General features: G+C 44.5%; 1 protein-coding gene across 3 annotated transcripts in view; it reads left to right on the top strand.

Annotated features, from left to right (window-relative positions):
- PPP1R9A (protein phosphatase 1 regulatory subunit 9A) overlaps positions 1-26364 on the top strand; it is a 782694-nt gene that overhangs the window by 320304 nt on the left and 436026 nt on the right. For all 3 annotated transcript variants that reach the window (XM_086941937.1, XM_086941939.1, XM_086941938.1), the window contains exon 4: positions 25572-25692. In XM_086941937.1, the coding sequence (XP_086798063.1) occupies positions 25572-25692 (121 nt within the window). The remainder of the gene's footprint in view (positions 1-25571; positions 25693-26364) is intronic.

Genomic DNA, 26364 nt, shown 5'->3' with positions numbered 1-26364 from the left:
TGGTGGTGGGTGAGCGGCTTAACGTGATGCAGGCGGGTGAGACGCGATTGGGCAGCTCCTCCCTCAAGCTTCTGGCATGGAACGTGCGTGGTTTGGGTGATAAAGTGAAGCGAGGCCTTGTTCTGTCCGAGGTCAAGCGACATAAACCTGACCTCATACTCCTTCAAGAAACCCATCTAATGGGTACTGCCACCAAGGCCCTGGACAGGCGAGGGTATTCAATGTTGGCCCACGCCGAATTCTACACTGGGTCCCGGGGCACGGGTATCCTACTTAGAAAATCCTCAACTTTTATCACCATTAGCACAAAAACCGACTCACAGGGCTGTTTTGCGGCGGTGTGTGGTCAATGGGAGGGGCGCCCCCTGACAATAGTATCAGTGTACATCCCGCCGTCCTTGCACTCAGTGATGCTGCCTGCCCTGGGCGATTTCCTACTGTCCCTCCCCGAGGGTGACACCTTGTTAGGCGGGGACTTTAATTCCCCTGCCGACCCACTGCTCGACAGGTTCCCCGCACCCGCTCTCCCCGGGGGTCCCTCCAGATTCCAAAGGTTCCTTGAGGCGTTGGGGCTGGTAGACATATGGCGGCACGTCCACCCTACATTACGACAGTACACCTTCCATTCCACCGTCCACAATAGCCTGTCCCGCATTGACCACTTTTTGGCGCTTGGGGATGGTTTGCAGCGCGTAGAAGAGGTGCTCATTCACCCAAGGGGCATCTCGGATCACTCCCCGCTGACGCTCACCATCACTTCACAAACACGCTCACGCCACCGCATCTTCCCGATGCATGCCTCATATCTTAAGGTGCCGAAGGTCCGGAGGGCACTGCAGACCGCCACAACGCATTACTTCATGGAGAACGAGCCTACCGCAGCCTCGGCTGAGGTGCTATGGGAGGCCTATAAGACTGTCCTGAGGGGGCAAGCCATTAGCTCCATAACCTCGTATAGGCGAGAACAGGCGGCGGAACACTCGGCGCTCGAGATACGACTGCGTGACACAACCGCTGCCCATGAAACGGACCCCACTGACGACACACTGCATGCGCTCACGCTGGCCCAGCGTCTCTATACAGACCACGCTCGACACATTGCACAAGGTCACATCACTGACACACAAAACCGAGTGTATGATTTGGGGGACAAAGCAGGGAAAATGCTGGCCTGGCTAGACAAAAGAGGCGGGAGTGCCAAGGGGATTCAACAGGTTAGGGATGACCTGGGGAACATTCACACGGACCCAGCTCGGATAGCAGAAGAGTTGGCTGCCCACTTCGAGAAAGTCTACACCCCGGAGCGGGACGTCACGGCCATTGCGGCCCAAAGCGCACTGTATGATCTGCCCATCCCGGCACTGTTGCCCGAGGCGACGGCTGAGCTTGAGACGCCTTTCACTGCTGACGAACTGCGGATCGCCATTGGGGCCCTGCATACGGGCAAAGCGCTCGGACCAAACGGCATCCCAATTGAGTGGTTCCAGGACCGCACTGCCGTTCTTAGCCCATACCTGCTTCGAATGTATGAGGAGTGCCGTACCGCGGGGGTACTCCCGTTAGACCAACGAACGGCCACGATAGTGGCTATCCCCAAGCCTGGCAAACCTCCGGAGGACTGCTCCTCCTACCGCCCTATATCCTTACTTAACGCAGAAAGTAAAATTCTGGCGAAACTGCTGGCAAATCGTCTCCTGCCCCACCTCTCTGATCTAATTCACCCGGACCAGTCCGGGTTCATGCCCCACAGGAACACCTCACTCAATCTACGACGGGTGCATGGGGTGTTGGCCAAAACGGATGAACTCGATGAACCAGCGGCCATCTTGGCCCTAGATGCCAAGATGGCCTTTGACATGGTGGAATGGGCTTATCTCTTCGAGGTTCTCCAGTACATGGGTTTCGGCCCTGTCTTCATATCTTGGGTTAAACTGCTGTACACCATGCCGGTAGCGCATGTGGTGGCGAATGGCCACATTTCACGCTCCTTCCCGCTCAAACGCGGCACTCGGCAGGGCTGCCCTCTTTCCCCCCTGCTATTTGCACTGTCGCTAGAGCCTTTGGCAATCCGCATTAGGACCACCCCCTTGCTCAAGGGGATTCAATGGAGGGAGGGCTGGGAGGACCGCATTTCGCTCTACGCGGACGATATGCTTGTATACCTGACGGACCCTGACCATGGCATCCCGGCTCTCTTACGTATCTGCAATGCCCACGGGGAGGTGTCGGGCTACACCATTAATTGGACTAAATCTGAATTATACACCCTGGCGGGCAGCCCACCCGCGGTTGGCTCTGACTGCCCCCTGCGATTGGCCGGCCCGTCCTTTAAATATCTAGGTATTCATGTTACGAGTGACCCGACGGAATTCGAAAAGTTGAACTTGGAGCCGCCGCTGGATCGCCTCAGGCGAGATGCGAGCTTCTGGGCAGGGTTACCACTAACGATGCTGGGAAAAGCAGCCCTCTTTAAGATGAAATCCCTGCCCCGCTTTCTGTATATTCTGGACAACACCCCCTTTGCGGTGCCCCCCAGGTATTTCAAAAAGGTGGCGGCGGTGGTCTCTGGTCTGCTATGGCACGATCGCCCGGCACGGATAGCTCACGCCAAGCTCTGTAAAGGTTGGTACGAGGGTGGCATCGCACTCCCTAACCTTCAACTTTACTATTGGGCGGCTCAGCTTAGACCGATTAATCAATGGCTGCACGCATCACAGTCGGACCCTGCATTCCAGGCGGATCGGGCCCAGCTAGGGGCGGGTACCCTGCTGGCCCCGCTCTATGACAAGCGTAAACTCAGGTTGTTGAAGGGGCCCACTAAGATCACGGTATCCGTCTGGCACGCAGCCACCGCTGCGCTGGGCTGGAAAGATACTATCACTAAGCTCACCCCGCTTTGGGATTCACGTGCTCTGGGCAACCTTCGGACCAGCAAGGGGTTCTCCCGCTGGGACGACATTGGCATATCAACAGTGGGAGACGTGTGGGACCATGGGGCTGTCATCACGTTCGACCGCCTGAAGGAACTCTACGAAATGGGACCACATGAAACCTATCGGTATGTTCAAGTGCGTCATGCTCTGCTGGCGGTTATTCCGGTGGGGTCAACTCTCCCAGAGTCGTCCCCACTAGAGGATCGCCTCTTAACTGACTATATGGTGGAAAAGGCCACCTCCCTTACCTACCGGAAACTCCTGAATAATTCCCCAGACCCGCTAGTGCCTCTTAAGGGAAAATGGGAGCAGGAAGTGGGGGAGATGGATGAACACGAATGGAACGAGGCACTGGCATCCCCTAAAGAGGCGGGCATATCCTCTAGAATGAGACTCATCCAACTCAAGGTTCTGCACAGGACATACTACACCAGGACATTGCTTCATCACATACAGCGAGCCCCTGACCCCTTCTGCTTGCGCAGCTGCGGGGAGGAGGGCACACTACTCCATACACTCTGGGGCTGCTCCCTTATACAAACATATTGGTGTCAGGTCATGCGCACCGTCTCACAAGTCCTAGAGGTCTCCGTGCTTCCAGAGCCACGTCGCTGTCTTCTTAATGTGTGGGAACCAACTGACCTGTCCCGACATGGCCGCCTCTGGGTGACGATTGGTATGATGATGGCGAAGAGGGACATTGCGCAGCGCTGGGGGGTGGCAGATCTGCCGAAGGCCTCCCAATGGTGTGTGAATATGGATAGGGCCATGGTCACGGAGCGGGCGGTGTATTTATCCAGGGGGTGCCCGGCCAAGTGGAACAAAGTTTGGTCCCCATGGAATGTTTACCGGGGTGAGATTTGTGAGCCACTCCCTGAAGGGGACACACTGGAGTCGGATGAGGACGAGTGAATGTGAGGGGAGGGCATGATGGTGGGAGGGGGGGCTGCACTGGGTGGGGGCGGTATAACGGAATGGGGCGATTGCTACGGTATTTACCAAGATGTGCAAAGCGCTATTTGAATGGACTCAGAGGCACACTTCCACCTGAATGGCATTCAGTTTCCTGTGTCGATGGCAACGTGATTTCCCGAAGTTTGAATGTTTTCCTTTTTTTAGGTATAAAACAGAAAACGAAAACCTCATAATTTGGCATGGACCATTCGCAACTCCTTCTTCACAATTTCCTTTTGGTGCTTCACCCTCAAGTCCTCACGACCGCATGTGCTGTGTTCATGCATATTTATTGCTTATAAGCTTTATTAGCGGCCGGCCCGATTGGGTTGTAGGCGACGAGCTGTGTACTAATCTGTGAAGGCTCAATAAAGGTTTAAAAAAAAAAAAAAAAAAAAAAAATGTTTGTAATTCCCCTATCATTCCAATTCTTAAACGTACAGATCCAAATGCACCTCCAGTTTATCGATTAGTTATCGATTTACGAGAATTGAATAAATGCATTGTACCACAATATCCCGTGGTCCCCGACATTTCGTCTCTATTGACTGCTATTGATTCTGAAGCGACGTTCTTCACTGTAATCGATCTCAAGAACGCCTTCTTTAGTGTTCCTATTGACCCGGAAAGCCAATATCTTTTCGGATTCTGTTTAAATGGCCGAAGCTTCAAATTTGCACGCGCACCTCAAGGATTCACAGAAAGCCCCAGCATCTACAGCCAAGCATTAAAACGACAATTAGACAGTATTCACATGCCACCTAACACTGCCCTACTTCAGTACGTCGATGATCTACTGATCACCGCCCGTAGCGAACCAGAATGTGAACAAGCATCACTGACGGTCTTGCTTTTCTTGGCGGACAAGGGACACAAGGTGTCTCCTTCGAAGCTACAATTCTGTGCTCAGCAAGTGGTGTACCTTGGGCACTTACTGACCAAGTGGGGTAGGCAGCTGACACCTGAACGAATTCAGTTAATTGCACATCTTCCGCAACCCAAGACACAGAAAGAAGTACGAGCCTTTATTGGACTCACTTCCTATTGCAGACAATGGATTCCACAATATGCATTTCTAGCTAAACCACTCATTCAGTTGACAACACAGGAGGCAGCGTCTTCGACTGTCCTCCCTTGGACCCAGGAACATACACAAGCTTTTGATGAATTAAAGAAAGCCTTATGTCAAGCACCAGTTTTAGCAACACCATGTTACAGCAAACCTTTTACACTTTTTGTCACAGAACGCAATGGCACAGCATTGTCGGTTCTCACTCAGTTACAAGCAGACAAACACAGACCGTGTGCTTATTTTTCGAGTACATTGGATCCAGTAGCCCAGGCCTTGTCTGCGTGCTTAAAGTCAGTTGCAGCGACAGCCCTAGCAATTAGACAAAGCGATTCCATTGTTTTAGGACATCCATTGACAGTACAAGTTCCACATTCTGTAGAGGTTCTTTTAAACAGAACCCAGACTCAACACTTGACTATAGCACGACTGACAGGTTATGAATTGACGTTATTTCAGCCACACATAGAAATCAGACGTTGTAATACACTGAATCCTGCTACACTGTTACCATCAAGCACAGCAGATCCCACTCCACATGACTGCGTGGATGTAATTGACACCGTTACGAAACCCAGACAAGACTTGACAGATGTTGCATTACCCGATCCAGACCTGACACTTTATGTGGATGGGTCATGTTTAAGAACAAGTACAGGAGAATTAGTGGCCGCGTATGCAGTGACCACTGAAACTGATGTCATAGAAACACATCGTATTGACACCCTGTCGGCCCAAGCAGCAGAGCTCATTGCTCTGACCCAAGCCTGTATACGAGCCAAGAACCAGAAAGTAAATATATACACAGATTCACGTTATGCATTCGGAGTTGTTCACGACTTCGGTGTCCTCTGGCAGGAAAGAGGTTTTTTGACCTCTCATGGAGCCAAGATACAACATGGTCCCCTCATTCAAGCCCTATTGGAAGCAATACATTTGCCTTCAGCCATAGCCATCATGAAGTGCAAGGCACATACAAAAGTCACAGACAAGATTTCACAGGGCAACGATTTTGCAGACCGCACAGCGAAATATACAGCACTGACTCATACTCAAACGACAGACATGACAAAGACTGATGCAACATCACAAACACATTGCATGACAGTCAGGGACCCCACACTAGATGTCATCGACATACAGACACATGCAACTCCAGATGAAATAAAGAAATGGGCTGAACAAGGAGGGGTCCAGACAGACCAAGGATGGATGACGAGGGGAAAGACCACATGGTTTCTTCCCAACTCTATGGTTCAAGTTATTATCAACACAGCACATAGTCCAGCACATTTAGGAGAAAAAGCTATGCTAGACAGTGTACAGAACCTTTGGTTCAACAAGCATTTACGAGCAGCCGCGAAACAGAAAGTGCGTACCTGCATGATCTGTTGTCAGTTCAATCCAGGAAAAGGGATTCCCGTAGAGCAAGGTGGATTCCATCCTCCCGACTATCCTTTTGAAGTCCTCCAGATGTATTATATCCAGATGGACAGATGCCGAGGATTTAAGTATGTCCTCGTAGTCGTATGTGCCCTATCCCGATGGACAGAAGCATATCCCGTCCCAGATTACACTGCCCCGACCACTGCCAAGCAGTTGGTTCGTGAGTTTTTCCCTCGATACGGTTTGCCCCGTGTCGTGTATTCAGATAATGGTCAGCCATTCTCATCCGAACTTATGAAGCAGGTCTCTCTTCTATTGGGATACCAGTGGAAGTTTCACTGTGTCCGGCATCCAGAGGCAGCAGGTCTCGTGGAGCGTCACAATCAGACTCTGAAAACGTGCCTTGCAAAAGTATGTAGAGAGAAGGGAGTTGATTAGATTGTAGCATTACCAGTTGCACTTTTCTATATGAGAATGGTAGCTCATTCTAGAACAGGGCTATCCCCGTATGAGGTGGTCTTCGGTAGACCTCCTAATATGTGGGGGACGCCTCTGCCGCGAAAGATCACTGATGTTGATAGTACTATGTTGATAGATTACCTTGCTTCCTTGATGACTGCACTACAATCATGTCGTTCACAGGTCGCGGCAGCCTTCCCAGACAACACCGAGGTGAAGCCACACAAAATCGTCCCTGGTGATATTGTATACATCCGCAACTTCGATCGGAAGAGTCCGCTGGAGCCCCGCTGGAAGGAGCCGAAGCTTGTTCTGCTGACTACAAGGACTGCCGTCAAGTTGGAGGGCCGTAAGGGCTGGCTCCACTCAAGTCACGTGAAAAGACATTATGGACTTCCGCCAAACTCTGAATCCCAGAACCCCCACGTACCAGTGACTGATACCAAACTCCCCCTGCTAGAGAAAACTCCCCAAGAGGAGTACAGGCTAAAGTTGAGGTCTAGTAAGTCAGACAGTTTAATTGTTTAAGTCCCCCTCGGGTGAAGCGGTTAGGCAGTTCTGACAATGTACAAGTTAGACCCAAATAGAGAGAGAGATAGTCAGGAGACCAAGAAACGAAAATATTGTAAAAGTCTCCGGAGCAGATGCGTCTGCACATTAATTATTATGCTTTTTCTGAGTCTTACGATTATTGTTTTAAGTTGGATGCTTTATATGTATTTTCCTCTTGCACATTTTTCTAATAACACTGCAGAGCACACGTTTAGTACTCTACCCCCACACGAATTATCCTATCGATTTGCGCTGCGCAACAACACTTTCATTCGTATGTTACATCATTCTCACCAGACCAGCAATGCTACTAATTGTTGGATATGTGGCCGACTCCCTCCCTACCAGAACTACAAGGGAGCTCTGCCTCTCTTTCCTTACCCGTTTACACATAATGGGCCCTGTGGTGCCTGGTTTAGTTTAATTTCTTCTATAAACACCGACTCTAAGGTTTCCCAAGGCAATTGGATATGGGGAAATCTGAACACCGTCATGAACAAAGCCTGTTTCCCGAACGAAGAAGGTCTTCCACAAATGACAGGGACAGATCTAGAAAACGAAGTGTATGGATTAGGCAATTTTACACTTAACCTCATGATTCTAAATGTCCAGTCAGAAACCAGTCCAGACTTGCCATCCATATCAGTTTTACCCGCAAAGGGTGAATTATGTGTCAGAAAACATGGTTCAGTACATCTAGGTCACAGTGTCTGTACTACTGTGGTCGAATTCAGTGATCAAGGCAAGTCTACATTCAAAGCTTCCCGACATTCCTATTTCATATGTGGTCAGACAGCTTATGTCCGTTTACCTCCATACTGGGATGGTACCTGTTTCATTGCATTCTTATTGCCACCAGTATTCCTAGCCCCATCTGACTATCACAGGAATTCCCGCCTTAATATTGGTAGACACAGAAGAGGCCTTCCAATAGTTGATCAGACTGAAACTACATGGGAACAATATACCGATTTCAATAAAGGATTCTTTCCCTATCTAGGAACTGTCTCCAATAGTAAACTGATACGTAAATTAACCAGAATATTAGAAGCAGTAGTGAATGAGACTACTTCAGCTTTGGGCAACTTAACAGAGGAGCAGTCTGCTATGAGACTTGTTGTTCTTCAGAACCGCCTTGTCCTTGACGTCATCCTGGCCGATAGGGGCGGAGCTTGTAGAGTCATCGGATCCAGTTGCTGCGTATTTATTCCAAATAATGCGCCATCAGTCTATAAAGCCATTACCAGACTTCACGAGATTGCTCATCTGATACACCAGAATCCAGGCTCCTGGACTTGGTCCGGTTGGCTCTGGAGTGTAGTGTCGGCCTGGGGATGGAAGCTACTGTCATTCCTAGGAATCATATTGGCCATAGTATTCAGTTGTTGCCTGTGTTTACAATGTGGGCCAGCGATTTGCGGCTTGTGTGCCACAGCTTGTATTCCCCATTCAAGTGCACGTTCCCATTCCAGAAGAAAGAAAGAAGAGCAAATGATGTTATATGAACAAATCGATGGTCTCATGAACACCGACATCTCATGAAGGGTCCGTAGGGGACAAGGAGGGAATGAGGTAATTGGAATTTTTATGGTCAATTGTGTCCCCTAACGTAGACCCCAACGGCTCCATGTACGAGTTTCAAGTACATGTAATTTCCCTCCACAACTGAATCTGAAGACGCAAATACATTTGCGTCCAACGTTAACATGTCCTCTATCAGATCCACCATGAATGGATCGATAATCCCGTTCCTAAGTATGCTGTGCCACCGTCTTTATGTGGTGCACTTTCACGTTTTCCTGGCTCTGCCGAGCTAGGCCCTGATTTCTGTCTCCAAGCCATTTCTGCCTCTGCCTCTGAAAGCTGCAGCCTGGAGATGCATCCCTGACCTCTGCCTTACTTCCTGCCAACCGAGCGGTGCCCGGCTCGGCCTGGTCTGACTGCCAAAAACAGTATTTTGCCTTCGAGTTATCAGCATAGCCAGCTCAGCTCCTCGAAAACACATTCCTGTCTAGTGACATACGAAAACATATCCCCGACTGCAGAGCAAAGAGCAAGTCTCCCTGTCTTCGTGCAAGTAATTTACAGTTCCCGTTGCCATGGTAGGCCCCTGGCTCCGAGCATTCGCAGTAGACACGTAGACACCTATACACGCACTAACATTCAGTATAGAGTATCCTCTGCCCAAGAGACCTTTCCCTCTAGATTAAACATCCTCCAAATACTAGATATCAGATATGTTTAGGGACAGGTCGATCTGACATGCCAGACTTATGTCTCTTCTACTAGTGTTAAAAGTCAGACTCTTAGCTTCCTCCAGATGCACGTCAATCACACGTCATATTAGCTGCGCGCGCATCCAGGCCTTAGGTTTCAGCTGACTCTGCAAGCGGACTCTAAGCGTCCACCCACTCGTGACACATTTCTGTGACGTTTCTAGTTCACGCCTCTGTGCACACCCATATTCACGCCTTTTTGCTACGCACATGTGTTCTTATCATATACCTTTCACTTGTCACGCCTACTGTATTCAATACTATTGTGTCATTTTACTATATATGTCATGTACTGTGAATAAATCGTTGACATCTTTTCCTGCCATCATTGCATACCCGAACCCTTGTATTGATGGACGAGATCTCCATTGACTCGAGTCATTTAGTCATTTATGATTAAAGCCCTTAAGACTCAGACACCACGGACTCTGCCTCCCATTTGATCGAGCTATTCTTCTGTAAATTATATGGCAAAAAGAGTATACGGTAAAATATTTACCACAGTTACCTGCAACATTTTAGTTTCAACAATTGCTTAAATTCAAGGTAATAGCAAAAAAACAAAAAACAAAAAGACCTTATTGGATCTGTCCCTCAACTAGGAGTTTTAGATAAAAGGATGGGAGAAGAGGGAAAGGGAACGTCCCTTTAGTGCTGTCTCATTTATTCTCTTTCCTCTACTGGTTCTAAATCAACAGGAAAAAGAAAAGAAAACAGTACACACTATCACAGAGAGCGCAGCATGACTGTGTGCCTACCTGTCCGTCGTTGTCTCGATCTGTAACTGAGTCAGGGGGAGGCACTGGGCTCTCATGAATTCTGCTTTTTCAATGGTAGTGTCCTGTTTCAACCAGCCAATCAGGTCGTTTGCGCACGATATTGGCTACTAAAAGTCATTTCTTGGATAAGTCTCACGCTCCTCTGGCTGTATGTTACTACTTCCATGGGTTAAAAAACGGCTGGTTACGATTTTAATAGACTATGAATTCTACAATTTGTTTAGGTGTCTTTCACTCGCGTGTTCTCGCGAGAGAGTTAAGAAAGAACTACAAAATGACATCCCACGCTCGTTGTGTGTAGTTCAATGGGTATACGGCCACCGTGATCGGTTGTACCACAGTTGTAGGTGTTGTGTTACCAACAAGGGACACTATATATAGGGCTAACCTCTACTGGAAGTGTCAACTGTGCAAATCGAGCATAATATAAGCTGAATATACCACTATTATTTAGATCCAATTAGTCTCGCGAGAAGACGCCTATGAACTACAGGATGACGTCATGCGTCTCGCGCGAGTAGTTCAAAGAATATGTGCCCGGTGTGAAGTTCCCTGATTCTCATATATCGATCTCCTTTCTTAGGTTGGACATTTGCAAACAATCTCCCTGAATTGGAGATAGACATGAAACCAAGTGGTCCTGATCGAACCTGTTGGAAAATCGAGTCATTAAACAAACTGTTGTACTACTGGGTTCGTGGCCGCAAAATTGGAGGCATGTAAATGTACGATTATTTGGTAGTAGCATAAGGATCCAATAAAGCTTGGGAGAAAAATGTTTTGGAAAACTTTAGGACTCCAATGGTAGTGGCTATAGAGAAGAGGTATATAAGCCAATCAATATGCTAAAAATCCAGACATAGGGAGAATTTTCTTAATCCTTTTTTTTCTCAAAACAAGCAAGTATAAATGCTCAAGATAAGCTAAACCAAGGTATCTCATCATTCAGTCCATGCCTATCCGTACCCAGTTTGAAGACCCATTTTTGCTCCTTTTTAAATAGAAAATTGGATACATTGCTCACATTTGACGGAATGAACGGTTTTTCAAGAACACTCCACTTAAAATCCGTATCACTGTGATTTAGTTGTATGAAGTGCTTAGTCAATTTTGAAATGTCCTTCTTGCACCGAAAGGTGCTTTTATGTTCCTGCATTCTCACACGCACCTTCCTTGTGGTCATGCCCACGTAGCGTTCATTACAGGGGCATGTGAGGAGATAGATCAGGTTGGCACTGTTGCAATTTGTAAATTGTCTTAATTCCCAAGGGTAGTCTGTGCCAATGTCTATACTCATAGTCTTGGAAGTTAAGGGGCAAACGGAACACGTCCCACATGGATGGTGTCCTATCACCGGGGGCAGGTCCCAAAGACATCCGACCTCTTTCCTGGGTGTTTCTTTAGGGCGGGTATGTATAAGGCGATCCCTGAGATTAGTGGAGCGCTTGAAGGCAAATAGAGGAAAATCTATTTTATCATTCCCGCTGTTCAGAATGCGCCAGTGACGTCTAATGATCTTCTGGACACAATTAGATTTAGTACTAAAGGTACTCACTAATGTCAGACGGTCCAAAGGATCCCATAAGTGTGGCAGGGTATGCTCAGACCTGAGTCCCATGCTCTCCACACCACTGGATTCAAGCAAGCCGGGCTGAAGACGGCTGGAATGCCAGAAACTGGTCCTCGGAAGCTTGTTTCCGGTCCAGGGAAGGCATGGCTTGGCAGTTCGGCTGGACTGTTCCCATGAGGCACAGGGTCAGACTGATTTGCATATGGCCATGTCTGAACTGGGGTGGTGTGGAGTGCGAAAAAACGATTGATTCAGGCCCAGATCTCTGTACCTTGGGTGAATGTATGACATTGTTCTGCATTCAGTCCATCAACTGTGGTTTTTGTGTAAGATTTATTCATGACAGATATCTTTGTTACAGATTCTTAATTATAAATCTACTGTGGGACCTTATTCCAGATTATAAATGTATTTTGCCGCAGATGATTTAGATTGCAGATTATGCTTAAACAAATCACACAAGGATATAGGTTGCTAAAAAGGGAGGCCTGTGGGCTTTCTCAATATATTAACACTAGTGCCATCAACCCTAAAGCCTTAGGCAAACAATGTTTTGTTCATTAGAAACCAAGAACCTTTGGTTTTACCAAGCAAACATAATATTTACTATTTGCCACCAAATAGTCATACTTACTAACTTGGACTTAGTGCTTTGTCAACAAATTCTAAATATTATTTTTACATCAAGCTGCCCAACTGACTGAAATCCAATACTCTCACATTCAGTTCAGTTCAGTTCAATAAGCTTTACTCGGTTAAGAAATATCAACCATGAAAGCAAATATACATACACAAATGTTAAAATCAAATGAATAAGAGAAACGGCAAGAATGCAATCACAAAGCATATTAGCATTAAAACAACATATTATTTCAGGCACAATTGATCTTAGAATGTTAATCACAACAAAAAATCATGTCTTGTGCTCTCTAGATGTAAACATAAGCTCGTAACAGCAATAATTATCTTAACATTATATATCCTAGACAATGATTTCAAATAGGCGGTTTTAAAATAAAGATGAAAAAATAGAGATTCAATCACAGTATAATATCATGAATACACCATACTTTTCCTGGCGTGAATTGATTTTTAAATATAAGTGGCAGCATAAAAACAAATCTCGGGCTCTCTTAATGTAAACAATAGACTCATAGCAGCATTAATACCTTTAATATTATATTTCTTAAACAGTGGTTTAAGGTAGGCAATTCTAAAATTCAAGTACAAATCGCATAAAAGTAAAAAGTGCAATGTGCTCTGTCTAGTGTGCCTGTCACATGGGCACGGGGAGGCTGATCTCTGTTTCATGATGGGAATTGTACTAAGTGATGGACAAGGCCAAGTCTCATTCTTGTATAACGAAGCAATGTGATGGTCTTGCAACTAAAGTTAAATAGCCTTGAAACCCATCGATCCCTATGTGCTGGTGATAGAGTTGATAAGTGGGTTGCATCTCTACCGTTCTCAGCCTATGGTACAAGAAAATATTCTTTATCTCCTGTTTGGCCAATCCCGTTACAACATTTGGATTTTCCAAGATTGGCATATTGAATATGTCTCTATATACCATATCTATATATTTAGGACAAGGGATCTTAAGGCAATTGTCCAATCGCAGGCAATCCTTGATAATAGTTTTTGTAAAGATGGTAGCCTCTTTTGCCCATATTGACCTCCACAATAGTAGGGGTCTAAGTGCAATTAGGTCTGACAAATAGTTGAGCCCTACCTCGCAATGAATCAGTTCAGACAATGCTGAGGCAGGCAGACATAAAAGCTTTTTTTTAAAAGAATTCCCCTCTAATTGTATATGACCCCAGACCCCTGCACCATTGAATGCAATAGATGTGTGTCTAGCTTTATAGATATCGATCATATCTTTGATGCAGCGATCCCCCAGCTTAGATGCGTACCTAAAAACTCCGTACACACTTTTTGTTATTTTAGCCCGAACGTTTAACATTTCATTCACCCATTTGCCATCGCCGGCAAACACTAACCCCAGATAACAGAAAGTATCAATGTTCTGAATTTTCTTTCTGTCTATAAAAAAGGATTTCTTATCCTTTGGTTTGGGGCCCCAGACTATTGTATAAGTTTTGGCCTTGTTAATCACGAGCTTTCTTCCGTTAACAAAATTTGCAAACCCATCGATTAACCCCTGGAGGCCTATCGGGGTTCGGGATAGAAGCACCGCGTCGCCGCATACAGCAGAACTGCTGGTACTTCCTGGCCCTCGACTTTGGGGGCGTCCACTTAAATAGTTTTGAGGACTGCGTCAACTTCATTAATAAATAGAGTAAAAAGCAAAGGTGCTAGGACGCAGCCCTGGCGGATACCACGTTTCACTTTAAAATTAGGTGTACACTGCCCCCTTTGGCCATACTGTACTCTGGTCATTTATTTCTCATACAGCCTAGCTAGAAAGTAAATGATGGGCTCTGGGGCTCCTAGATTAAGTAGAACTTGCCAAAGTATATTGTGGTCCACAAGATCAAAGGCGCTGCTAAGATCAGCAAAACATAAAAAAAGCCGTCCTTGTTTACCATGAGTATTTTTACCAATTAAAAGTTCCAAATTAATACATTGTTCAATCGTGCCTAACTCCTTTCTAAAACCATATTGTACCTGCGTCAATATCCCATTATCTACGTCCCACTCTTCCAATCTTACTAATAGGATCCTACTCATGACCTTAACAGATGTGTCCACTAGGGAAATCGGCCTGTAATTCTTGGCTTCAGATTTATTCCCCTTTTTAAAAATGGGAATAATAATGGATTCACCCCAAGTAATAGGGGCTCCTTCAGTTACGGCCGCATTAAAAATACTGGTTAGGATTGGGCCCCACAGATCGAACACAGTTTTATATATATCTATGGGTACCCCATCAGGGACCTGTGCTTTTCCCCCTTTACTACTTCTGATACCTAACTCTACCTCATCTAGAGTGATGTTTAGCGGGATAACTGGCCATTTACTTAGATTTGAAGGGGTCAGAGGGTTACAATACCATGGATTACATATAGTGGAAAAATATTCGACACATTCCTCACTACTAACGTGGCATAAGAGTTCCGGTTATGTATAATTTTTATGAAATGTCGAATTGACTGTTTCCCAAAACAATCTATTATTAGAAGTATCTGCGTCAAGTGCAAGGTTATCCCACGCCTCCTCCTGGAGTTCCCTCTTCCTCCGTTTTAAATTTACATTATATTCTAATCTTAATTTGTGAATTAGCACCTTATCACTAGATCTACTAGAAATGGATAGTTTCAGCTGGTTCAATTAATTGGTACAGGAATGATCGTACCAGCCCTTATTCGGCAGAAATTTCCTATGTGGAGGTGCAGTAAATATTTTATTAATAGTGTCGTTAATTTTGCAGAAAGCACTTAATATCTTATCTGGTTCAACCTTGTTTTCTAAACTATCATAGATCTCATTGCCACATTATAAATGATATGTTTAAGTATTTTTACTGGATTGATACCATTCCACCTCACTCTTGTCCCTTTTGGTCTGCATGGGGCAATATTATTAATAACTGTTTGTTCTGCTGGTGTTTTTTTTTCCACAGAAACAATCGCACAACAATACAGTTATGATTGCTCAATAACAATACGCCAATCCATGGGGTGGAACATAAATGCACAATATTAGCAGAGACTATTACATGGTCGATAATACTAGATGCATTTCTTCCTATAAAAGTTGGAATATCTTTCCCAAATCCATCCTGCCCACATTGCATGACCTCAAGGTCAGATTTAGCCAAGACGGTATTTAGGGAATCTCCGTAGCTGTTATGCGGAAAATAGATACAGGGGTCCCCTTCGTTACTGCTGAACCCGCAGACTTTGGTTTTAGAAAGAGTACAGGTTGGGATGTTAAAATCTCCGACCCAGATGATAGCAAAATTTTTGTTATCTACCATGGCCAAATTATATACCTCTTTCTCTAATTCGAGTACTATTTGATAACGAGTTGAGTCAAATACGTTGTTATAAAAATTAATCAATAAAACATCCCAACCGTCTTTGTGGTATAACCACAGTATCTGTGAATGGTGCCCTACATTAATAACCTTTTTGATTTTTAACAGCAGGGTATTTTTCAGAAGGATTAATAACCCACCCTTTGCTCTTCCGGATGTGGAGGGGATTGCAGCTATATTATAGGAGGCAAATTCTTCAATATGTACATAATCGATAATCCACGTTTCCTGTAGGCAAATTATATCATATTTACTAACAAAGTCCATCCAACCCAGCGCATCCTTTTTATTTGCCAATCCTGCTAAACTCCAGGTGGCAATGGTATAACCACTGGCTGGGGTGGTTCCTATAGTTTCAGTGGGTTGGTCATTTGTTAAATTACTGTCCACTCACGATCCCCGGCGGGGGCGCATTATCAGTGGTTCGATAACCTCTTCTATTACTTGCCCTTTATCTCTGGGTAGGTGCCCCCCTATATGGGTGTCTATCTCCTTGTTTAAAGTGATTAGTGCGGGTAGATTCATGTCACTAGATGAATCCTCGGGAATAGTTAGATTAGGCACAGACCTATCCACATTACATTCATAGTCTACAGATGGTTCAACAGCCGTCGACCCGTTTCCTTCAGATTTCCCAACGGGTAGATGGATGGTGCCCTGTCAATCGTTGATATCAAGTGAACTAAGGGGTAAAAATCTATTGGATGTGGGTAACCCATAGTACGGCTGAGACAACATAACTGGATTAATTCTGCACGGCTCCTATTCCCCCTCCTTATTGGGTACAGGCCTTAAATGTCTATAAAAGAACCCTGAAGGCAGAAGTGATACTTCGGGAGAACTATGCAAAGAAGTAGCCGCTCTTTCCAAAGCCCAGTTAGAGTTCCTAAAATGAATGATAACGCAGTCCCCATGCAGTGATTTCCTTAAAGGCCCGATCCAGTTCACTCTTCTCGTCAAGAGTATCTGTTCGGCATGATTCACAGGGAAACTGCAATTTTGTTTAAGCCAATACACTACTTTATTTTTTAAAAAGTCATGTGTTTCCTTTTTACTAGGCTCTATTTGGGGTACATTCACCAAAACTGCCGCATAAGGGCAACATACGGGTGGAAGATTAACCGACATCCAGGTACTTCCATCCAATTCCGCGCTCTCCCTTAACATGATAGGGATGTTAGTTGTCTCTAGGCTGGCATTAATTGCGGAATGGCTGGGACCTATTTGAATGTTATTTGCATCAGGTTTTGGAGCTGGGGGATTTGGACCTTGATCCTCAAATTCCTTATTATTCCTTATAATTCGTACTGGTTTAAGGTTTTGATTGAGGTCGTTGCAATATTTATACCTTGCTTAGAGGGCTCATAATGGCCCACCTGGGACCCATTTACAATTTCCTGAGGGTTTTTACTAATATGTCTAATCAAGTTACTCAGTTTATCAACTTCTCTATTAAGTGTATCAAGTTTATCGTATAGAGGTTTAATACTTGCTTCTAATTTTTGTGTTAAAAGCGTTACGAGGTGGTGTGTTTGCTCATCAGACAAATACCCTGGATCAGAGATTTTCTCCAGTGGTTTAACAGCAGTGTTAACTGGAGGCCCTTTTTTTATTTTTATGAGTAGTCCCTGCTTTTGGTTGGCTTTTCCTGCAGCTCCTTTTCTTTTTTTGTGTAGGTGGATCGCTATGAGATTGCACTAATAGAGCCTCAGCTGATAGAGATTGAGATGGGGCTAGATACGGGGTCACAGTATTATCATTGCTTGGGGCCAACTCTTCATCCCGCTCTACTACTTCTCCTGTCACCGTGCCTGCTCCTAATGATAGGCGACGCTCTGCCCTATCTATCTCTACGTTGATAGCACTTACAGTCCTTACTAGATAGGAATCTATAGTAGAACAAGAGGGGTCAACATCAGGATTGTTTTTTGTTTTTTTTACATTTTCGTTTCGACATCATAAATCAACGTATATGGTTGAACAAATACAATACCTAGCTATGATCTAGTTAGTTTTCTGCACTACAGAAGGTTGTTAAATAACTGACTTTGAATTACTCAGCAAGGTAAAATCTAAATTTAAGGTGCTAAGCAATAGTTGTAAACAAAGTACAGGGTGCAAACACTTGTACCTAAGGCCCAAGATCAGTTAAAAAATGCTATTAATAAAAAAAAAGAACTAAGAGGTATGCAAAATAGGCAAAGTGCGGGTAATGAACCCACAAGGTCAAGAGTACTAAAGGGCTGGGCACGTTTGAAACACAATTAATATCCCTACAATCGGACCTATAAAATCGAGCTTATAAAAGAAAGCTGGTTAGTGCGTATCAAGACACAATCTTATAAAAAGAGGACGGTCCCACTGCCACTTTAGGGGGGGAAAGTACATTAATCGTCTCACTGTCTTAAAGTACCTTGAAAAAATAGGCAGTCACCTGGTTGGTTCTGGGGGTTATTTCCAAACAGTGCCCAATTCCAGAGCCAGAATGTACAATTTCCTGAGACCAAATGGGGGTGGCCCTGCCCTGCCACATTCTGGCGTGGACGGGCGCAGACGGGCCCGCCCTTGGCCCGGGCTTTGCCTAGTCACACCCGCGCATGTGTAGGTGCTGTGCTTGTTATGAGGGCTTCAGGCACCCTCTGATGACGAGACTCTCCAGCGTCCTTGCAGGGCCTCCTGGGTGTTGAAGTCGTGCCGCCTGCCGCCTGGCCGTTCTCCTCACGGTGGTGCGGCCGTTCGGAAATGCAGCTGGCCCCCCTCAAGGCTGAAAGAAGCATAGGACAAAGAGGGTATGTTTGGCCGGTCCCCTCACGGCTGGAAGTGCGTTTACGCGGTGCGTAGGTGGTGCGCTTGTTATGAGGGCTTCAGGCGCCTTCCGATGACGAGATCTCCCGCGTCCTTGCAGGGCTTCCTGGGTGTTGAAGTCCTGCCGCCTGCCGCCTGGCCGTTCCCCTCACGGTGGTGCGGCAGTTCGGCGATGCAGCTGGCCCCCCCAAGACTGAAAGAGGCGTTGGGCAAAGAGGATAAGTTTGGCCGTTCCCCTCACGGCTGGAAGTGCGTCCCGCGGTGCGTAGGTGGTGCGCTCGTTATGAGGGCTTCAGGCGCCCCCCGATGACGAGGCTCTCCTGCATCCTTGCAGGGCCTCCTGGGTGTTGAAGTCTTGCCGCCTGCCGCCTGGCTGTTCCCCTCACGGCGGTGCGGCGGTGCGGCGGTGCGGCAGTTCAGCGATGCAGCTGGCCCCCCCAAGGCTGAAAGTGGCGTAGGGCAAAGAGGGTAAGTTTGGCTGTTCCCCTCACGGCTGGAAGTACTCCACATTCATAAAAGCATAATTGTGAGTAGGGAATGAAGGTGATGCCCACCTTCTCCTGCACTAATTTGTCCTAATTATTGGGAGATTTAGGATGAGCTCAATTTCCCGTAGCAAATTGGGGTCTGGTGAGGCCAACCGTTTCTCCAGGTGGCACCCAGCACTGGTTACAGCACTTTACCGGTTCCCTTGCTCCACTGCGGACAGTCAATAGGCCACTATGTTTCGAGCCCCAGAGCCTTATGGGCTGTTCCTCATGGGAAGTCCCTTTGGGGACCCAACCACTCTCAGGGATGCCCAAATCCTCAAATGGGCTTTAGCAAGGTCACGGGGACCTTGGGTTTCCCTTCGTGGATACCAGCTGTAGAACAGGCTTTGGGGTGTCCCAGGTGGGACCAGGGCATCCCTCCCCAAAATTGAAAGACAATCAGTGCGAAGTCGCACACACCAAATCCACTACGACTGAATCCTCTAATAAAGTATACATCACTCCTGCTTTTAGCGCCCCATGATGCCCCACAAGAGGTTTTATTGTACATTTCTTGACTCCTGTGATGCCCCAAGGAAGACAGGGGCACCACCAAAGTTGTCGGAAAGTGCTAGGGGGCTGCAGGAACACAGCAGCCCTGCTTGGTCAACTTTACAGCACTAAACCTATGTATTCCAGGTCCCAAGATGCCGACCTGGCGCGACTTTTCATCATGTTTGAAGTATTCTGGGCTGAATCTTTTGCTCTACAACTTTAGAGCGCAGTGATCTCTAGAAGTTTGTCCTATGGCTACATTTTATGTCACCTGGAGTGGTACAAGATTCCCAGACATGTGTAATGTTGGTTTAAAATGCTTTATTTAAAATATATTGCTGACAGTGATTTTTGATAAATAATGTAATGCTTTGTTGACAATAATGGTTGCATGCAAACATGGTTATTGATTTCTGTGATTTGGTGGTAATTTTGCAACATTTGATTAATGTTCTTGGAATGTGGTGACCCCACGACAAAGCCAATTGGCCTGCTTTATTTAACATGATACCCCTATATTGTTACTTTCTATCTGGTATAAGTGGGGGTACTGATTTTGGAAAGTCAACAAAGGTAATTTCATGTTCCTGATGTATATATTTGTAATTGAATGTATAGTATTCAGTAGTGTGTGTGTAATAAATGAACATTTCCTTCTTCAAAGAAAAAGCACTGACTGCACAATCATTTATTGAATGTTGTTATTGGGTGCCAGCGGATGGAGATTACTAACTCACACCACTTTCTCTTTGCAACCCTGAGAGTGTCAGGTGCTACAATGGGGTGCTTGATTCAAAGTGAGGAGATAGTTGAGGCCTCCATCCTGCACGAGTAATAACCCAACTTCTTACAATAGTCAATTCTGCATTGTCTATTGACTCTTTGATGATGACTCGAAGGGTGTTAGTCTATTTCTGGTAAAAGAAGGGTCTCCCTCTGCATTAGTTGACGTTCCTTCCCATTCTATTACTCATTGTACAGTGCAGTAGCACCAGCCTCCTAGTATATAGCTATTCACAATAACAAAATTAATATTAAAATGGGTAAATAAATACATCACATTTAAATAAATAAGTCAAATGTTGATTATATGATATTGGTGCAACTGTCTTCAGCATTAAGAGAAGGAAATAACTTCAGCTGTAAACTATATTGCTGAGAGGGTAGTAGTTCTACAAAGTAGACAAATGTTGTTAGAGCCATATCAAATGTTAAATGCTTGGGGCATTAGGAGCTTCCCCAAAACTGACTGGGACCCCTTACCTACCAGCAAATGCAACTCCTGTCTTCCCCTGAATGTCCCTTCTTTGGAGTCAAAACAGTATGATAGCTCTGACTCTGGCAGATCTGTTTACATCTTTTGAGTGAGCTATAGATACAAAAAGAATGAAGGAAGCTTCATTGCATAACCAGATCTTTGGAAATACCCAAGAAACCCCACGCTGGTGGCTTAGTTGTAACAGTTCCTAAAGAGACAACTGAACAACCAACCAAATAGGAAGTGCACCCGAGCATGAATGAAGCCTGCAGCTCCAGCTCGGTGAAAGTTCACTCTGGCCTCTATGGGCCTTCCCTCCATTAACATCATAGGGATCAGCAATTAGAACAACTTTGCTGCGCTACAGTGATTATAAAGGAAACTATGACTCAGATGATTCACTGGAGATTTGTGCCTTCCTTGACCATTGTTACAGGTGAAAAGGCACGTTAGAAGGAAATGGCACAGATGAATGACAGATGTGAAAGTAGGTGAGGTTGTGCAATTCTTTGAAAAAAGATAGGACAATCCTATCTTTTTTTTTTTGCAGTTCTCCATAGTGTGAATTCCACCCAAAGGTATTGGAGCACTTTACATGAGCACCACTTACACTACACAAGGACACATTAATTTTTTGTGGACACAAGTAGATAAAGTGATTTGTCTAGATTCACAGGATGTTGACCTCACGCCGACTCGATCCTGGTTCCCCAGTTCCAAAGTCAACAGCTCTGGCTGTTATGGCACATCCTGCCCTATCTTTTTATGTATGGACACTCCGCACTTGTAAGGATACTACTTGTAAATCCCTTTGCGAATAGCAAGCAATCATAAACTTATGCAAAAGAGTAAGTTTACCTTTGTAAATCAGGCCAAGACTCGCCGCTGCCACTCTGTAATTAATACATATATATGTATACATATCTTCAAGGAGAATAGAGCTGGAGTTAAAAATAGCAAATGTATACTTACCTTCTTGATATTTTTGTCCTCAACAGCTTTGCTTTGATATTTTGGCCACACAATATTTTGTCCTCAATATTCTGTCAGACAACCGCTTGTTCTGCAGCACGTGATAATAGGTTATTTGCTCATAAATTTCCTCCAACACTGAGTGGTTAGCCTCAGAGTTGTAACGTGAAGTATTTCTTTTGAATCAATAATAAAAAAAGATTGACACACAAATTAAGTTGTCAATCATGTGGCAAGGTTTCTGCACTAATCCGGCACTCTTTCGAGACTCTATTCAGAATTCACAAATTTCAGGCGCTCCTTCTTAAGTCAGGTGTTCTCAATAATGGGTGCAAAGAAGTGAAGAAACAAATGTCAACTTGCATGTACATGGACCATAGCCCGGCAATGCCTGTCATTCAATCGCTTGAATGCACCTTACCTTTACTAAGACAACGGGATACACAATGTTACTTTGTGAATCTCTGCTGAGTGTCTTTGCTCATTCTTTGGGTACATGTGACTGACTGCCTAATTGCAGGGAGTGGGAGTAAAATATGTATTCTTCTCTTTTATTGTACTTCAAAAACCTTTTTGTTCATACAGGCTCAGTATTGAAGGGCCAGCTTTTGCAGGCACATGCATCAATGTGGGCTTTTGCGATTTCTTAATTGCGATTTTTAAGGAATTGCAATTAGGAATCGCAAAAGCCTATGCATGTAGAAATCGCTTTAAAAATAGCGATTTCTAAGCATTCCTTAATTGCGACTCGCAAATTGTGACTCGCAATTCAGGAATACCTCCCCATTCATTCCTATGGGCCTAAAGGCCCATAGGAATGTATGGGAAGACATTCTCAATGTCCTATTTGCGAAATTGTTAATTATTTTTTCTTTAATGCATTGCATTTAAGGAATCTCAATTTGTGATTCCTTTAATGCAATTGAAATTTGAGTACTCGCAGTTAATTGCGAATTCTCAAATTTGCGGGGACATTGACCCTTGATGCATCGCAAAAGCTAATTTTGTGATCGAAAACGGACGATTTTTGCAAATCGCACTGTTTGCGATCACAAACAGCTTTGATGCATGTGCCTGTTGGTGTTTTATTTTAGATGCAATAAAAAGTTATTAGGGAGCGCATGTAAACTCTATTCAGCAATATTTTTACTGTAGTGTCTACTAAAGGAATTAAGAGACTGATTCCAAAAAATGTCAAATGTCAGAAACCACTTACCTAAAAAGTTTTAAATTTCAAACGTTTGATTGATTCCTCTCTGACATATAGAAACAAATCACGCTTGTCATGTATTTCCATTAGTTGTCCTCCTCTACCAACCTTACACTGAAAGATTGTCCAGAAGAATATAGAGAAATACATTTAGCAGAAATGTGCACTATAACTTTTAGCTATTTTAGTTGCCACCACCTGGATAATATTTTCTTCTGGATTAAAAAATCTGTTCGCCTATCTATTTCTGGAGTGCTTTGCTTCCATTTCCACCTCAGTAACACACTTACTCTAACCTTTTTCTAGAGTGAAATGAACAATATTGCTGTGCCAGGTAAAATGTGTGTGAATACCTACAACGTTCCGACCTTGAGGTTGTTCCTAGTATTTTACTAAGACAACCCAATTTCTCCCACTTCAATTGATTGACTCTAATCTTCCGAACCAAGCAAATGTGCCACACTAGAAGAATGTTTCTGGCCAGAAGATTTGACTTCATTAAAGATCCTTACTGTTTTTCAAATTTAAGGTTTCATTTTGCAAGGCAGAAAACAGATTTCTAGGAATACTTGTTGCTTGAATTCAATAAATCTTGCCTTAGTTTGTAAGTACAGAACTGGCCAACTGAAGAGAATAACATCTCAGCAATAAAGATATCAGATCAGATTAATTACTTGAACCAAAATGATAAGTCCCCTGTAGGAAGACAGTCTGAAAATAGACAAACATTGGCAGTGCCAATACGTCTGGTTTTAAAAGAATGTTATATTGTAATGTGAAGAATTACAAGTAGATAGCATGGGAATGGATATGTATTTGTGTGGAGGCAAAGAACTGTGTAAATATATTGGTGTCGGTTAAAAAAGGTCCGGTGAATGTTGCACTGTCAACCAGACCTTAAACTGCAGGTAGGTTAATGAGTGCCCTCCTCTCATCTGTGCTGCTGCCAGAGAAAAACACCATAAATTATCCACTTATCTAAGACTCCTTACTAACAGTACAATGTTGTCTGTGTGCCCCTGAAAGTTCAACCGCAGGCAGCTGGATGAATAAAATGATCACAGCTGTGTGTCGAGAAGCACTTTTTTGTGGAAGCGCACAACTTCTGCCCAATCAAAATATAGATTGGTCGCTCCAAACACGTGGGTGGAGCCAAAGGCCCTCTCCTGGTGGTTCTCATAAATGTCTGAGAACAGCTGCGCTGTTAAGCCAGAACATAAAAAGGGTGATGAAGTGTGGAATTATAACTTTGTTAGTAACAAAGCAGAGAACAAAGTGATTCATGGAACCTCGCAGAGGAACCTTGAGCAATATTCACATCTCCGACACAACCTGTAATGTCTCACCTGTGTCTTCCAGTAATAGTGGCCACAATCAACAATTTTGTAATTGCCAATAGTCATTTAGGTGCAGTGGCGTATAAGGACCTTAAATCATAATTGCACTAGACTAAATGTACATATAAAAAAGATAAGCCAGTGGAAGAAGTGCCTATAGAACACTAGGTAATGCTGAAATGAAGATATAAAAAATGAGTAAACCAATAAACCAAACTTTTTCAAGCATGAATTTGTGTTAATTTATGTCCAGTCATTTCTATTAGAGTCTGATCATAGAGTCTGAGATCATGCAGAACTGGCAAAGAGACACTTTCTCAGTAGTTGTCAGCTTAGAAATGCTAGTTTGCCGTCAACAGTACATTTCATGCATTCTACAAGTACAAAAATCACAAAAGCAAATACAACCCCAGGTGAAAACGCCACTATCACACACTCTTAAACCCCCCAGGCATAACACAATAAGCCTTCCTCCTTCTGCTAGATATTGATTGTAAAGGAGACGTCAGCCACCAAAGGATGCTCTGGTGTAAAGTGCCCTGGCATAAGGTCAAAAAACAGTGATTAAAAGATAATTAATTTCCTCAAGGGGAAAATAATTTTATTGCCTGTGGCCACCTACTTTGAGGGTCATCGGGATCTGAACTCCTCAAAAAGGGCAGACTTTTCTTTTAAGAAAAACAAATATTTTTTATGGTTCATCTTTGGCAAACAGGGAAAACCCACGTCCCTTTCTTCATATTATTTTGGGATCAGTCGGCTGTACTAGAATAGAAGAAAACACATTCATGTAAACTGAGAGCAGCGCAGAACAATGAACAGATATCTCAAGAATCGTAAATAAAGTTAACATAGCTCGCATCCCTCAGTGAGCATTATTTTCCTATTTTTTTCTTCCGGCCTGGTTGAATTGTTTGGCCTTGACGCTGGTTCAGTCTGTACATTCCTTTAATCCCTTTCCTTTCTGTTATCGCCATTCACAGATGACGACGGCCTTGGCATCAGCATCATTGGAATGGGGGTCGGCGCGGATGCGGGCCTGGAAAAGCTGGGAATATTTGTCAAGACGGTGACAGATGGCGGCGCGGCCCAGAAAGATGGCAGGTAAACGCCGCGCTTTCTAATGTCTCACCTACAGAAGCAATTGCCAGACTGTAACAAGAAGCTGTTTTGGGACACTTTAGGTGTTGGGCTCGAGCATAAAGTCATTTCACAGGAAATTGTCATAAAAAGCGTTCACATTAACGTGGTAATTTAGATAAAGAGGCTAGCGAACAAATGCAGCCCTAATGTAATTTGTGGTAGTTTTTCCATCAGCAGCTTCCATGACCTGGGTGTAAATTACACACATTTCTGTGATGGCAAAGAATGTTCCCCCAGGTTTTAACTTGGGCAGGTGTAACATCCTTTACAAAACACGCCCTTAATGATAACATTCTGCGCGTGCGCATATTTTGCCAACTTATGTTATATCTAGGTGTAAACGGCATGCGCGAAAACACCAGATCCCCCCCCTCGATTCACCCACCACAACATTCAGCGTGCCGGTGATATTTACACCCTATTTAAACCTTAGTTCACGTAATGGGGAATAACATTGTTTTTTTGCTCCTGTATTGTTGCTGTTTGGTGTATGTTTATTACTAGTCCAAACGCTAGTTTGCATGGGCAGTTAGTCACATTTGTTTGAGGTACCGATGCTTCCTAAAATTGATGGTTCACTGGATGATATTTTATCTGTATATCAGTAACCAGTTAAAAGCTGGTTGAGAAACA

The sequence above is a fragment of the Lissotriton vulgaris genome, chromosome 10 (genome assembly GCF_964263255.1).
Source record: "Lissotriton vulgaris chromosome 10, aLisVul1.2, whole genome shotgun sequence".
Taxonomy (NCBI): Eukaryota; Metazoa; Chordata; class Amphibia; order Caudata; family Salamandridae; genus Lissotriton; species Lissotriton vulgaris.
This window is presented reverse-complemented; position numbering and strand designations above follow the sequence as displayed.